The sequence below is a fragment of the Rutilus rutilus genome, assembly GCF_951802725.1.
Source record: "Rutilus rutilus genome assembly, chromosome: 3".
Lineage (NCBI taxonomy): Eukaryota > Metazoa > Chordata > Actinopteri > Cypriniformes > Leuciscidae > Rutilus > Rutilus rutilus.
The window spans coordinates 9,311,798-9,327,042 of record NC_140211.1 but is presented as its reverse complement, the minus strand read 5'-3'; the positions used below and the strand labels follow the sequence as shown (position 1 = coordinate 9,327,042).

The following is a 15,245-nucleotide window of genomic DNA, read 5'->3' as shown; positions in this document are numbered from 1 at the left end:
TATTCAGGTGGGTTTAATTAGCGTTGGAACTGCTGGGACGAGAAATGAGGGACCCTGTACTTGCTAAATTAAACATTTAACATAATGAGGTCAAGTGACAACATGCAGCATGCTGTTAGTTTTGGAATATTTGGTTGCGTTGAGAATAGCACATTACCCATTACAAAATTAGATTAAACACATAAAAATAAATAGAAATACTAAAAAACTAAAACAAAATGTTTAACATTTCATCTTATCACAGTTGAAACCAGTTGTGCTGCCTAATATTTTTGTGGAAACATTTAACATTATAAATTAGGGGTGTAACAATATATCGTGTCACAATATATCGAAATACAAAAATATAACAATATGTATTGTGTATAGTTCACCCAAAATGAAAATTACTGTGCGTGAAAAAAATCACGTTTACAGAGTTTTAGTGTCAGTACTACATTAAAATACTATATATAATGTATAATAATGCAATGGGGGAATATTTGTGGGTCCTGATAATGCCAAATGTTTTATGTTACCAGTAAAAAGTGTCCTTCATTATTTAAATATATCTAGTCTGTGACAGTGTAAGCATATTCGTCTACAATAATTCAGTATTTTCAGCTTCAGAATCATGAATATTTTTATTCTGGTGTCTCTATTGTCCTGTGCATTGGGTTACAAGTCCAAGCCTATTCATTTACACACACAATGTAATATCAAATTTAGCATTTTTTGATAACCTTTTACCATATGTCTTGGAGTATCGCAATAATATCGTATCGTGAGTTCAGTATCGTAATATGTATCGAATATATATATATATATATATATATATATAAATCTTCTTAAAATATATATTTATATAATCTTAATACTCCTTACTGTTTTTTACTTTTTTGTAAGTATGCTGTGCAGTATGCAGTAAGAACTATAGAATTCCAATTATTCTATAAACTAAAAAAATGTAAGTCAGTGTATACTGTATACAGCACAGTATTCAGTAAGTGTAAGGTAGTGTTCCATTCTGAACATAGCCTAATTCTCTCCCGCTCTTTTCCTCCAGTGCTTTCGCCCCTGTCCTTGTCACTGTCTAATTCTCTGTGGGATTGGGTACCTGTGGTGACTGTGTGTCTGTGTGGGTTTGCATATGATTCTAAATCTCTGTTGGTTTACATCTCTAGGTACTCTCTCTGCCTAGTGTGTGTAATTCTTTACAGTTTGGGGGTCCATCTTGTTCCCCGCTCTCTCTGTGACTCAAGCTGCCATTTCTATTGGCATCCTCCCTTTCTCTCTCCCTCCTTCTTTCTGTCTCTCCATCTCTCGATGCCTGTCTCCTCTTTCATATCTGACTCAACACCCCTCCCTCTTTGCATATCTATTTCTGGTGCCTATCTCTATCTCTCCATGCAAACATCACCTCACCCTGTTTCCTCATTACCACCACTCCGTATAATACACACACCCACCCTTGAGTCTCCTGTGTGTCAGTCTCTCACCGCTGTATGATTTCACCTCTGTTTGCTTCCTATCCTGTAGTTGAATAATTCCCTTCTACTTTAAACTCTGACCTTTCACCTTTGCTGATGCCCCTTTAGGAGTGTCCCCTGAACCCCAAGGCAGTGAGCCTAGGAGAGTTGTACGGAGAATACAACCTCTCCAGCAATGAGTGGACGGATGGCGTCCTTTCCTCACTCATGAGGGCGGCCTGTGCAGGTACATTTTGTCTTGTCTTTGTTTTCTTTAAAGGTGCACTATGTAAGAATGACAACTAGTGGTCGAAATAGGTACTGCAGTCGAATTCAAAATATCAGAGATCGTCGTTTCTCCCGCAACTGCTCCTCAGACTGGACGGCGCTCACACGGGTTGAGCACACGCAACAGGAACGAGCGCAATGGACAATGAAAACAAAAACAAACATTCCAGCCTGGAAACGCACATTTCAAAGTAAAATAACTGGCTGTAGAAGAGTTTTTCAGAGAAACAAGTATGTGGACTCAATATATTCAAACAGATTATGGTATTTTTATGCTTTAGTAGAGTGAAAAAGTTACATACAGCACCTGTAACAAGCATTTCAGTGTGTGGTGTACCCTGTGTAAGCTGTGTAAATGTCAACTTAACTTGAGTTTAAAGATAGAGAACAAAAAAAATGGGTACACTTTGGATTCAGACGTTTGTTTGGATCGCACTCATACAGTGTGTGCATATAAAGACAGCAGTCGGTGGAACAGTTCTGCAGCAGTGCTCTTTAATCGTCGCTCTCGCACTTCTCTCTTCTTCACATCAATACAACGTCAAATACATTTCCCCCTAGAACTGTCAAAACGTGCTAAAGAAAAACAAGCTCAGGTGTCTCATTAAAGGGAGAGGAAGCTACTTGGTGAGTCTGTTTTGCACCCATAGTATCGATTTGGTTTTAGCACGAAAGAGTATCATTTTAATGATGGACGCTTTAATGATATAATGCTGATTGATTTCCAGTATAATTAAAGTTTTAAAAAACACATTTTTGGTGTGGTCCTACTGATGGGGCTGTGGAGGAACATAAGACTCAAAAATAGAAGAAACACTGTTTCTAATTCTGGTTAGCTAGTTTAATGCTGGTTGACAAAGAATACAGCAATAATTGCTAATAACAATAGATTTAAAAAAGATCACTCATTTAGATGTGTCATTTTGTTTTGTTTTTATTGAATGTCCTGTAATGTATTTTTGAGTGGCACATTTCGGAAGTAAGAGTAAGAGGTGTTGTAAATGCCGTTTCATGTTGACTTTAAAGCTTGTGCTCATCAAGAAGTTTGGCATGTTGCTGATAGCAGGCGCTCTGCGACGTCAGCTGAAGCACTGACAGGGGAAATGAATCCTGATGTAACAAGAACAAACAGAAGAGAGAAAGAAAGAAGGAAGCAAAGAACGACTGAATGTGGTTGTAGAAAAGTTTGCTGATTAGTTTTCTTTCTTTTTTTTTCTTCACCATCCCGTCCAGCCTGGTCTCTGCCCATGTGCCAGTCTCTAGAGTATCACAGGAAATCACAACGCTAGTTTTTTTCCAGCCTTTCTCTTTGATCGCTATACAGCCTGCTAAAGCAGCAGGGATTGGTGGCGTGTTTTTCGTCAGTTTTTGTACTTTCGTTCTGTGTACAATCCAATATGAAGGTATATTTCTTAATTATTGGTCTATGTACACATGCAAGGTTATGTCTGGCTATTGTGTCTCAAAAATATAATTTTTTTATCAATATTTTAATGAACTATACGAAATTCATGTTTCTTTATTGCAGTGATCTCAGTGTTTTATGAATTGTAGCTGCTGTCACACTGATCTGATCTCTCGCCCTTTTTGATGTTGATTATTCTGAACTTGACCAACATACAGCTCAAATCCCCTCTCTTTCCATCTTTCTCTCTCTTTCTGAGTTTTTCGCTTGCAGTTTAGTTTGATTTATTGGCATGACAAATAGCTGCATTTGTATTGACAAAGCATTTGCAGCTTATTGTTGTAGAGCAATGACAATAGTGGAAAACAAAGAATGGCTGACAAAGAATCTGCTCAGAATGCCTGCTGGGATTTTCTCAGTTTCTCTCATAAGTCTGTGTATGTGTAATATTACAGAGCAGGTCTGCAAGAGTTTAACTCTTAGAAAGCCAAGCGCTGAGACAGATAATGATTTTTTATTTTTTTTCCTTTAAGCAGTTTTTAAGAATCTCACACCTCATTGAAGCAGTTAAATACTTGAAAAGGCAAATTTAGAGGCCTGCCGCTTAAGATCGAAGTCTTCTCTGGAAAATAGATTGTTAAAACTTCAATATGTTCTTCTCAGAGTTTTATTAGGCTATGTTAGAAATCATTTTACAGAATTGAAATGAGCATTCACAGCGTGAATGAAATTTAAAATGAAATTTATGTTACATACAGTGGGTTTCTGATGGTTAACGTGTGTGTGTGTGTGTGTGTGTGTGTGTACTGCTCTGCTCCTTTGAAACGGTCTGACAGAGCCAAAACTGTGCCTTTCCCCGGGTGCTTGTGTTTCTCTCTGGACTCTTCCTCCCTCTGTTTCTCTTTTAATGTTTCAATGGGCTTCATTGGCATGACAAGTCATGGTGCATTTGCCAAAGAGAATGAGTCAGTGAGTATTAAAAAGAGAAAAATGCTAAATAAAAGGAGAAAAATATTAATTAAGCACTAAGGTGCATCAGACCATGCTGTATTGTGAATATGATACAGCACAGCCTTGAGTTCATTATTGCTCATGTAAAGCAATTAGAAAACAGAGTTTTTTTATTAAAACATTATTCTGTCATTTATTCATCCTCATTTTGCACCTAACCTGAATGGCTTTCGTTCTTCTGTGTAATCAAAAGATACCTTTTTTCTCATACAGTGGAAGCCAATGGTAACCAAAACAGTTTCAATACTAGCATTGAGAAATGACTTGAGGGTGAGGAAAGGATGACAGAATAAAAAAAATAATAATTAAGTGTCCCTTTAAGGGAAGATAAAAAAGGTTTTAAAGTGAAAAGTGTTTAGTGGTAAGTTTGCAGTTTTCATTCATCTTTGTATTGAGTCATAGTACAACTCAATTTGGTTTGGTCTGCTTCATAAGAACAACAATTTATTTAGCTCTTTGTTTATTTTGCCATGTTTTCCACCTACTACTTCCTGTTGCCGGATTGTTTGCTGAGTTTAGACCTAGTCAAGGTGATTCCCATTTTCTTGGCCAGATAACATTACATTTTACTTTTCCTAATGCGTTTAACTTTCATCTGCATTTCAGTGTTGTTTAGTCTAATTAATGATTCTGTAGTTGAACCTCAGTCTGTACTCTGTAGTGAGGGGCTTGTTTTGTTTTCTCTGCTCAACTCTTGAATTCACAGGATTTTATAATGGTATGTTCAGAAACCACTAAGTTGTAAATGGTTCCAGAATTTAATTGCCTGTTTTGTGTCCTCATAGTTAATGGATATTGGCCTAATTATACCCCGCATGCATTATTTCTGGAGTTCCATGTACATTTTATTTTTACAGAATACAACAGGCAAGGTCTCAGTTGGATGTTTTTCCCATTTGGCGAGTTCTTGGTTTGTTAGTGGACCACACACCTCGCTGCCATAAAAAGCAATGGCCTCAATTACTGCTTCCAGTATTTTCAGCCTAATTTTAATTGAAATCTCTACAGGACATTGCATTTTTATGACACAGTGGGCCCTGTGAGCCCTTCCTCTCAATTCATTCAGGGTTGATGTTGCCTGTGGACCTGAGTTTCAGGCCTAATTGTACTTTGATGAATGTGTGATATAATTGGATATGAATATGTTTGTCATGCATGTACTTATGAAAGCTGGAGGTCAATCTTCTAGTTTTTAATTTTTAGATTTAATGCCAAGGTAAATGGTCCAGGTCTGTCAGTACTGTTCTAGTAGGTCCAACTTTCGCTGTAATTCAGAACCAGAACCAGATCATGTGTGTAGATAAAGCATTTCTGAGTCATACTGAGTGAGATCAGAAACTACAGATGTGGTTTGAACTGGTTGGAAAATGCTGGGCTTATCCAATAACTCTGTGCTACTAGGAGAGTGGGAGAGATTTTTTTTATAGCTATATTTTTATTACTGTAATTTCATTTAGCTCATGCTTTCTGTGTACAATAATTGAATGTGATTTCAACACTTAAAATCATATTTATAAGATTCATTATCATTATACATTCAGCTGGACAGAACATTATTGGGAAATAAACCCGGGTCTGTCCAGGTGGTCGGTTCTCGTATTACCCCAAAGGAGTCTATTTTCTTTTAATGACCTTCTGACTGTTCATTAAAATTCTTATTAAATGGCTACTTACTTAATAATTGAATAAATGGACATGCAATATAGGTTTGAGTTCAGTCATTGATTCTGAAAGAGGCCAGAGAGTGATTTGAGAGATGTTGGAAATCGGTTGGCACGATGGCCAATGCAGTTTAGGAGCCATTACGCAAAAATATTTGACTGCTGCGATCGATCATATTCCAGAGAGTCGTGTTATGATGTCAAATAGTTTTTGATGTCAACTAGCAGATAGAATGAATGGCTTTTATAAAGTTTCAGGCAAAAATCTTGCAATTTTTTTGTGTGATATTTATTTCAATAAATGGAAGTACAGAGGTATAATCAGATGTGCTGTAATCTTGTTATTAAAAACTCCATTTTACTTCTACCCGAGAGATTGTGTGCTTTGGGTAAATCTAAGAGTCTGGTATTGATTACTGCAAAACAGCTTCCCATACAAATGCTTTAGTCATTATTACGGTTCAGCTTATTCCCCCTTCAAGAGCCATATTGAATAGCTTCTGGAGAGCAGACAGGAATTAGTATATTTAGCTCTAGTGCGTTTGCTTTTTAATGTGGTCGTTTTGTCTTGGAGCTCGTGTGCAGTAATGCGGAGATCTAATGGATTCTGATCTGAATTGCTGATTCGAACACCTCAGGCTGTTTGTTTATTTAATTTTGCTTAGAACTTTCTTTTTCTCCCGCTTCCCCTGCAATTACATTTTCCTTTCGTTTGTGCCTCGCTTTTAACCTCATTTGTAGAGCCGTTTTGTCTATAGTCCTCATGCTGTATATCCTAAACTCTTTCCATCTCACAGACAGGAGTGTCCTATCAGTTCTTGAACTCTGTGGCCATTTTGACCAAAAAGACGACTCTCAGTGGAGCACCACCATTCTCCTGCCCATTGTCAACCAATGATTATCTCACTTTTCGCAGCCCATGGTGTTTTCTCCGTTTCAGTGGCTCCTTCAGTTTCTTTCGTCTAATCCAGGGGCCGGTGTCAGGGGTCTTGAACTGGTCTTAAAGGGATAGTTCACCCAAAAATGACACACAGAATAACTTGAGGGTGTGTAAATGATGATAGAATTGTCATTTTTGGGTGGACTATCCTTTTAAAGGTATAGGTTACCCAAAATTCTAAGTTCTGTTATCAATTACTGTCACCAAACCACTCGATTCATATGAATTTCTTTCAAACTTTTTGATGCTTCAAAGTTGACTTCCAGTGGAGGAGCAGAAATCTCTCAGGTTTCATTACAAATATTTTAATTAGTTTTTTGAGTTTGAAACAACATTTTAAGTTGGCAATACACAGCATTTTGAACTCCAGCTTTCTAATCACGGTTTGCAGTGGCTCAATACGGCTTGTGTCTGTTGTGTGCGTCCCCTCCTCCCTGTTCAGAGAGGAAGATGGCCCAGAGGAAATGTGACACTTCCTGTAGCTGTGTGTGACAGTTCTGGTGTTATACACTTACCCAGGCAGCCAGCAGGCCTGCTGCTTCCAGACAGGGCGCGTTTGCATGTGTGTGTAAGACAGATGAGCCGTGCTCTGAGTTTGTGTTTTATTGTTTTGAGTTCAGTAAATGAGACACACATGGACAGATAACGGGACAGGAAAAGATAAATGATCAATTAGAGGCTTCACCACAATTGCCTGCAAGTCTCTCTGGTGTCTGCGAAACCAAAGTAGGGAAATGAGGCTGACAGAGAAAAGAGGAGTACTAGAAAATGAAAAATAGAGAGACAAAGAGATCCAGGGTGTATTAGGAAATTCACATTCATTCTGTGTGTGTGAAGCACTAACACTTCCTCTCTGTGTGGCCGAGCTCAGATGAGAAGCCTGATGAGAAGTGGATTGTGTTTGACGGGCCAGTGGACACGCTGTGGATCGAGAGCATGAACTCTGTAATGGACGACAACAAAATCCTCACACTCATCAACGGAGAGAGAATCTCCATGCCTGAACAGGTACCGGTGGACGGCGGACGATAGCCGTAACACACTAAAACCTTGAATGCCGCCCACCCAGGGTTATTTCACTTCTGATTCCAGACCTGATACTGTGTTTCACCCCACTAACCCATCAGGGTATTACCATACATAGAACTATTTATTTCCTTCACTTCTTTTTCAGTTATTGGGCAAATCTAATGAAGAAATGCCAAAGCGCATTTTATTCCAAAATCAAAAAGAAAACATACTGTGTACACTACCATTCAAACGTTTGGATTAAAAAAAAAAAAATAGAAATGAACTTTTATTCAGCAAGGACACATTAAATTAATTTTAAAAAGTGACAGTAAAGACGTTTAAATAATGTTACAAAAATTTTAAATATTAAAAAAATTATTTGTTTTCATCAAAGAATCCCAACAAAAATGTTTCAGTTTCCACAAAAATATTAGGCAGCACAACCTTTTTCAACATTGATAATAATAAGTAATGATGCTGAAAATTCAGCTTTGTCATCACAATATTACTGCTTTTACTATATTTTTATATAGTACTATATTTTTTATCAAATAAATGCAGCCTTGCTGAGCATAAAAGATTTTTTTCAAAAACATTTAATAAATCTTACCGACCTTAAACATTTGAACAGTAGTGAATTTTGCATCAAGAAAAGGAATTATTTTTGTCACACATATTTTCTTCCCAAATTCTCATTACTGTAATTCCAAAAAGTCTTTCTTTTACTATAATGCACAAAAAAAAAAAGTAATAATAATAATAAATCCCTGTAATGCCTGTTCATTTTTCCATTAAAATCAGCAACAAATGTTATGGGTTTTTTCCGCAATTTAAGTAAAAAAAAAAGTCTCAATATAGAAATACTTAATGGCCCTTCAGTTAAGTGACAGTTCTGAGCTTATTTGGTTGGGTTTTAAGCATTAACGAGAGAGTGTGTTGCAGGTCTCATTACTGTTTGAAGTGGAGGATCTAGCCGTGGCGTCCCCTGCCACCGTGTCTCGCTGCGGGATGGTTTACAATGACTATTCTGATTTGAGCTGGAAGCCTTATGTTCAGTCCTGGATGGAAAAACGGAAGAAGGTTTGGGACACAATGCCTAGCTCAAGTATCTGTGATATTAAACGTTTGGAAAAGTGCTTCATCTCTCTCTCTCTCTCTTTCGCTCTCAGGTTGAAACGGATCATCTAAGGCAGCTGTTTGATCGCTACATAGACAAGACCCTCACTTTTAAGAAGACTCACTGTAAGGAGCTGGTGACCATCACTGAACTGAACGGAGTGGCGTCGCTGTGTAAACTCTACGACACACTGGCCACTCCAGTGAACGGGGTCAGAACACTTTCACCTCATTGATGTGTACAGCCAATATTGCAACTGTACTTGGACCAAATGACTTTCTTTCATTGTGAAACATAAAATGTTTTTTTATATAATTAAACTAGGCTGTCAAGCTTGAAAAGCACCATGAAAGTGGTCTATACAATCATACACATGCTATATTCCAAGTCTTCTGAAGCCATATGTGAGGAACAGACTTATGATATTTTTATGGGGCGTTTGTGTCCTTTTTGAAGCTTGAAAACTCCAACTGTAATTGCATGGAGCCAATATATTATTCGAAGGGGTCATATGATGTTTTTTAATGTTTTCGTTTTCCTTTAGAGTGTGATGTATCTGTTTGTGCATGTAGATGTTCTGCAAAGTTACAAAGCTCATAGTCTCCCACAAAGAGAGCTGTTCTATACACCTGCCTAAAACACCTCAGTCGAAGTCCAGAAATGACTTCCTCAAACGTCTATATCACAGTGAACTGTGGTGTTGTCATGTCGCGGAGACGCTGTTTGGATACGAAAGCAAAACCATTTGGTTTGGCCTCCTGAAAACAGATGAAATAAGCAGTCAGATGTTAAGATTTATTTATAAAGCTGTTCCTGAGCAGTATCAGTATCAGTATCGGGCTCGAAACGACCACATTATTTACGGTGTGTTTACAATTGCTTAAAGGGATAGTTCACCCAAAGTGAGACAGCTCTCAGATTTCATCAAAAATATCTTAATTTGTGTTCCGAAGATGAACGAAAGTCTTACGGGGTTGGAACAACATGAGGGTGAGTAATTACGGACAGAATTTTCATTTTTGGGTGAACTAAACCCTTTAAAGCCTTGGAAGCTGAAGCTCGTGATTATGGTAAGGGGCGTTACATTTCAGACACGCGCTTGTGGCGTTTGGCCAATCACAACACACTGGGTCTGCTGGCCAATCAGAGCACTCTAAGCTTTTTAGAAGGAGGGCTTTGTAGAAATCAGCGTGTTTCAGACAGACTGGGAATAGAGGTACTGATATAATCTACAGTATGTGAAAAATAATGTGTTTTTTTAACATTAAAGCATGTTAACCTATTCTATTCAAATTAATGAAATTTTTAAATAGCATCATATGACCATGGAAGAAAGTAAGTCATAGAGGTTTGGAACAATATGAGGGTGATTAAATAATAATTCTCATATTATAATTTTTTTAAAGTCATGCTTTTTATAGCGTACAAACGTTTTCACAAAATAATCATGATTACCTTTAAATATTAATGTTGGTATTTGTTCAGTTGAGCTGATCAAGGCTGTCGTTCTCTCTGGCTGCTCAGGTGAACCCAGCGGACTCTGAAAACTTTGGTCGTATGGTGGAGCTCTGGTTCATCTTCAGTCTCATATGGTCTGTGTGCGCGGCAGTAGATGAGGATGGACGCAAGAAGATTGATAACTTACTACGGGAAATAGAGGGAACTTTTCCTAACAAGGTATACAGTGGGACCTGTCCCAAATGGCACCCTAAACACTCACGGTCGTCCTACGAGTCCACACATTCGTGTGTAACGCCGCTTTGGCTCTCGGGTAGGGGAGGGAGGGGATCGCATTAGTGTACTGTACATACAGTATGAAATAAATAAATGTAAATTTATGCATGCACATGCTAATGGTACATGAAAGTGCTAATGCTGTGTGCCTACAACAAACTTTTAAGCCTTTCTGCCTACAGAAACAAATATATTACTGGAAAAATAATTGTTGTATTAAACCTCAGGACACCATCTACGAGTACTACGTGGACACCAAGAACAAAACGTGGGCGTCATTTGAGGACAAGCTGCCCAAAGGCTGGCGCTACACCTCCAAGTGAGATGTGTGTGTGTGTGTGTGTGTGTGTGTGTGTGTGTGGGGTCTCTGCCAGCCGCCTGAGGGCTCAGTCAAAGGCCTCTCGCCTGGCTCCCTCCCAGACTTCTGAATTCCCTGTCTATTCATATTTCTCATCTTTTCATCCTTCTTCGTCTCTCTCTTCTCTCCCCTGCTCTCATTTGTCATGTCAGTCCAACTCTTTCCCCTTCATTGTCCTTTGTCCTCTTGGCTCTCTTTGCTCCCTATTTGTCGGCTGTCCATTTTTCCATCCTGGGGTTCTTTTTTTTTTTCTTACCTGACTCTTTTTTTATCCCTCTATTCATTTGAAATGTCTCGCTACATCTTTCAATTTTCAGTCTTTCAATCAGGACTTTTCACCACCTCTTCCTTCTTGTTATTCTCATTCATTCTGCTCTCTCAACTCTATTTTCTCCTACCCCTCTTTGCTGTTTCTCTCTCTCTCTGTATTCTATTCTCTTCATTTTTTTGTCCTTTTTAAAAAGCATGTCTGATACTTAGCTGCCCCACTTTTCTACTTTCTTGCTGGCGTCTTTTTAATTATGATCTGTCTCTCTGCAGCGCTCCATTCTATAAGATCATGGTCCCCACAGTGGACACGGTGCGCTATCATTACCTGGTCAAGGCTCTGGTGTCCGCTCAGCACCCTGTGCTCCTGACGGGTCCAGTGGGAACGGGGAAGACTTCAGTGGCCCAGAGTGTCCTGCAGAGCCTGGACTCAGTCACATGGGCAATGCTCACTGTCAACATGTCCTCACAGGTGATGAGAACCACTTTTAGTATTAGTAATATGGTAAACTTTGATCTCAACAGAAGCATTAACATATTATTTTTTTGTGTCTTTGTAAACCACAACCTTCTAAACATCTTCTTAAAGTGCCCCTATTATGGATTTTTGAAAAAATTTATATAGTGTGTAACATAGCTCTAAGTGAATGAAAACACCCTGCAAAAGTTTTAAATCTGAAAGTGCACCGTACATGAGGTTATTGTCTTTCAAAAGTAAGAGTCGACTCTTGAGTCAATGAAATGAATTGTTTTTCAAACGAGTCATAAGCCGTTTCGTTGTGACGTCAAGACGAAACATTAGCATATTGCCCGCCCACTGCCCGCGCAGACACCAGGATACTGGACAGCATCATGTCGAGAAGACACTGCTCTACAATGTGAAGGTAAAGCCAGTTTATTTTCACTGCCCAAGGACGAGCATGTGAAGAATCAGTGGTTAAAGTTCATCTTTATCATGATACCACAGCAGTATAATCCAAAACTTTTGCTGTGTTCCCTTTATTTCACTGACGACTGCTTCTCAAATCTCGGAGTTCAATGCAGGATTCACAAACCGCTTGCTCTTGAAAGATGGTGTTCAAAATACTTAGTTTTGAGTTTTATATTGTGTAGGTCTCCTGCTAACTGGCTAACTCACATTATTACTGTCTTACTGAAATACTTCTGCTAATCAGTTGTGGGCCACTATTACCTAAAACTGTGTCTATTAATGCAGATTGTCTGACGTTCTCACTACTTTGAGGAAAGATTAATTATGGAGCAAGATTTGTTTTACCAACATTTATGTTACATCAGTCATTCACGCTAGAGCTTCGGCTAATGTATGCACTGTCATTGAGACAGTTTCCACGTGTTCACCGCAATATATTAGAATAATACTCTGTAAATAAATAAGTACAAGTAGAACAATCGGTTTGTTGATGGACATGCACTTTTTAATGCTGATGGTGAGGAATTACAGTTGCAACATCTCATAATGTACCTCAAACTGAGTGACTTCTGAAACGTCCTGCTCGAGTCGTCCTTGTGATGGAGGTTCGGGTTGAATGACTGACTAGTTCTTCCAATGTTTCATAATTGGACTTGCGCTCTGATTGATATGGTAAAATCGTGTATGGTAAAATACTGTTTACTGTTTAGTTTGCGGTGTAGGAAGCCTCTGTACAAGCAGAGCTGACGTTGTTATGGCAATGGGTGTTTTTGTTTTCGACGTACGCGGTAGACCAATCACAACAGACTGAGCTGTCTGGCCAATCAGAGCAGAGTAGCTCGCGGAAAGGAGGGATTTAGAGAGATTGATTCATCTGACGAGTCGTTTGAGAATCATTGAAAATGTGGTGATGTGCAAATGTATATTATGAGAAAATGAAACAGTTTTTTTTTTTACCTTTGATGCATGAACCTGTAGTAGGAGACTACACAACAACATTAGGAAACTTTAAAATAGCATAATAGGGGCACTTTAACATCTTCAAGAAAATATTAGATTTGACTTTAAATGGAAATTTGCAAAAGACTTGCTTTCAGAGAATATATCTTGATGTAGTTTTTTAACATAGGCGTAATTTTTATTGTCCCCGATATTGTCCCCCCCGCCGATATTGTCCCCCCACTTTTTGCCTGAGCCGATATTGTCTCCCCTCTTTTTGCCTGAGCCGATATTGTCTCCCCTCTTTTTGCCTGGGTGGATATTGTCTCCCCTCTTTTTGTCTGGGTTGATATTGTCCCTATCACTTTTTGAAACATCTTGCGGCACGGATGTATCTATTACAAAGGAAGCAGTTGACTAGCAGAGTATTCATTCGTTTGTGTTAAATAAGAGGCGATTTGGTGCTGGAATGTGATGTTTTTGAAATTAGTGAGTTTTTGTTGCTGCTGTTATCAGTGGCGGAAGGCAATGTTCTCTTGTTCTTCACACAGACGAGCACTTCAGTTGACTGCTTAACGTTGTTCTGGAGAATCGCTATTTGTTCCGGGTAAAATCATAAAACAAAAAGCAAACAAACGTGTCTCCACTCTTAATATATATACACACACACACCTGTCCCACCCACTTTTTACAACAAGGTTACAGCAGTGTTACAAGCATACATTTTCTCACAATTTTTGTTAGGTTTAATATTTATTTAAAGAATACATGTAAGCATTACAGCATTGGGAAGTCAAATACAAGCTAAAAACTCTTGCACATATTGAGATATTGAAAAGAGCTATCATTACCATGTTTCTCCAGGGGGACTATTCCTGTAATAAGAGAACTGTAATTCGCACTGAATAAAATAATGAGCTAAATGAGTAGTAGGTAATTTTAGTTTTGTTAAGAATATTTCCTAGCATATAAGGCTGACACATTAAAAAAGTTTTGAGTTCTGCTGCTTAGAACAAATATTTCAGTGCTGGTGATCAGAATGTTCAGAAGACGTCTCTTAAGCCCATCATCAAGGCTGCATTTATTTGATGAAAAATACAGTAAAACAGTGATGTTGTGAAACATTATTCCAATTTAAAATGATTAGTTTCTATTAAAATATATATTAAAATATTATTTATTTCTGTGATGGCAAAGCTGAATTTTCAGCATCATTACTAAATTTATTTACTGTTCCTTTTGATAAATTAATGCATCCTTGCTGAATAAAAGCATTAATTAAAAGAACAAATCTTGCAGACCCCAAACCTTTTAACGGTTCTGTACATCTGCACACTGATCTTTTAAAGCCGTCACCTCCAGGATGCTCAGATCGCTCAGTGAGTGTGTGGTTAATCAGTGTGCATAGTGATATTTTTGTAATCCACTCTCACGTCAGTAATGAGCCGAGTCATTGCTCAAAGGGCCCAACCTGACGAGCAAATATCAGAACACATAGTGAGAGCGGCGCTATCATCAATCTCCAATTATCACCATCATTTGTTATTATTCTATGCTGAATATTTGACCATCTTCAGGTTAACTTGGTCATGTCTTCATAACAGTGTTTTTCTATCTTTCTCTCAGACTAGCTCTAATAACGTGCAGGAGATCATCGAGTCTCGGATAGAGAAGAGGATTAAAGGTGTGTACGTTCCAACGGGAGGGAAGAGGATGTTGGTTTTCCTGGATGATCTCAATATGCCCGCCATGGACGACTTTGGCTCCCAGCCCCCTCTGGAGCTGCTCCGCCTCTGGATCGACTACGGCTTCTGGTACGACCGCCAGAAACAGACCCTCAAGTATATCAAGGTAAGGCGGTGTGTGTGCTTTTTTACCAGTTAAGTCATTGGAGTGTGTTTTAGATGTGCATGTAAATACATGTCTCTCGCTTTGCCGTGTTTTTAAAGGACATTTTCCTGCTGGGTTCTATGGGGCCCCCTGGTGGAGGGAGGACTCACATATCAGGACGCCTGCAGAGCCGTTTTAATCTCATCAACATGACATTCCCTACAGTGAGTAGAGGTTGACTCTAGAAATTGATGAAAATATGACTGCAATGCTCTCCTTATTAGCGCTCAGCATGTAACATAACA

The 15,245-nt window shown here is 38.6% G+C and overlaps 1 protein-coding gene across 1 annotated transcript in view; it reads left to right on the top strand.

Annotated features, from left to right (window-relative positions):
* The window catches only part of dnah2 (dynein, axonemal, heavy chain 2), a gene marked incomplete at its 5' end in the record, with an annotated part of 117,486 nt that overhangs the window by 64,380 nt on the left and 37,861 nt on the right, over positions 1-15,245 (top strand). Inside the window, 9 exons of the mRNA XM_084404307.1 lie at positions 1,578-1,695; positions 7,625-7,761; positions 8,707-8,844; positions 8,934-9,092; positions 10,406-10,558; positions 10,843-10,934; positions 11,514-11,712; positions 14,737-14,961; positions 15,060-15,164. Coding sequence (XP_084260433.1) covers positions 1,578-1,695; positions 7,625-7,761; positions 8,707-8,844; positions 8,934-9,092; positions 10,406-10,558; positions 10,843-10,934; positions 11,514-11,712; positions 14,737-14,961; positions 15,060-15,164 — 1,326 coding nt within the window. The remainder of the gene's footprint in view (positions 1-1,577; positions 1,696-7,624; positions 7,762-8,706; positions 8,845-8,933; positions 9,093-10,405; positions 10,559-10,842; positions 10,935-11,513; positions 11,713-14,736; positions 14,962-15,059; positions 15,165-15,245) is intronic.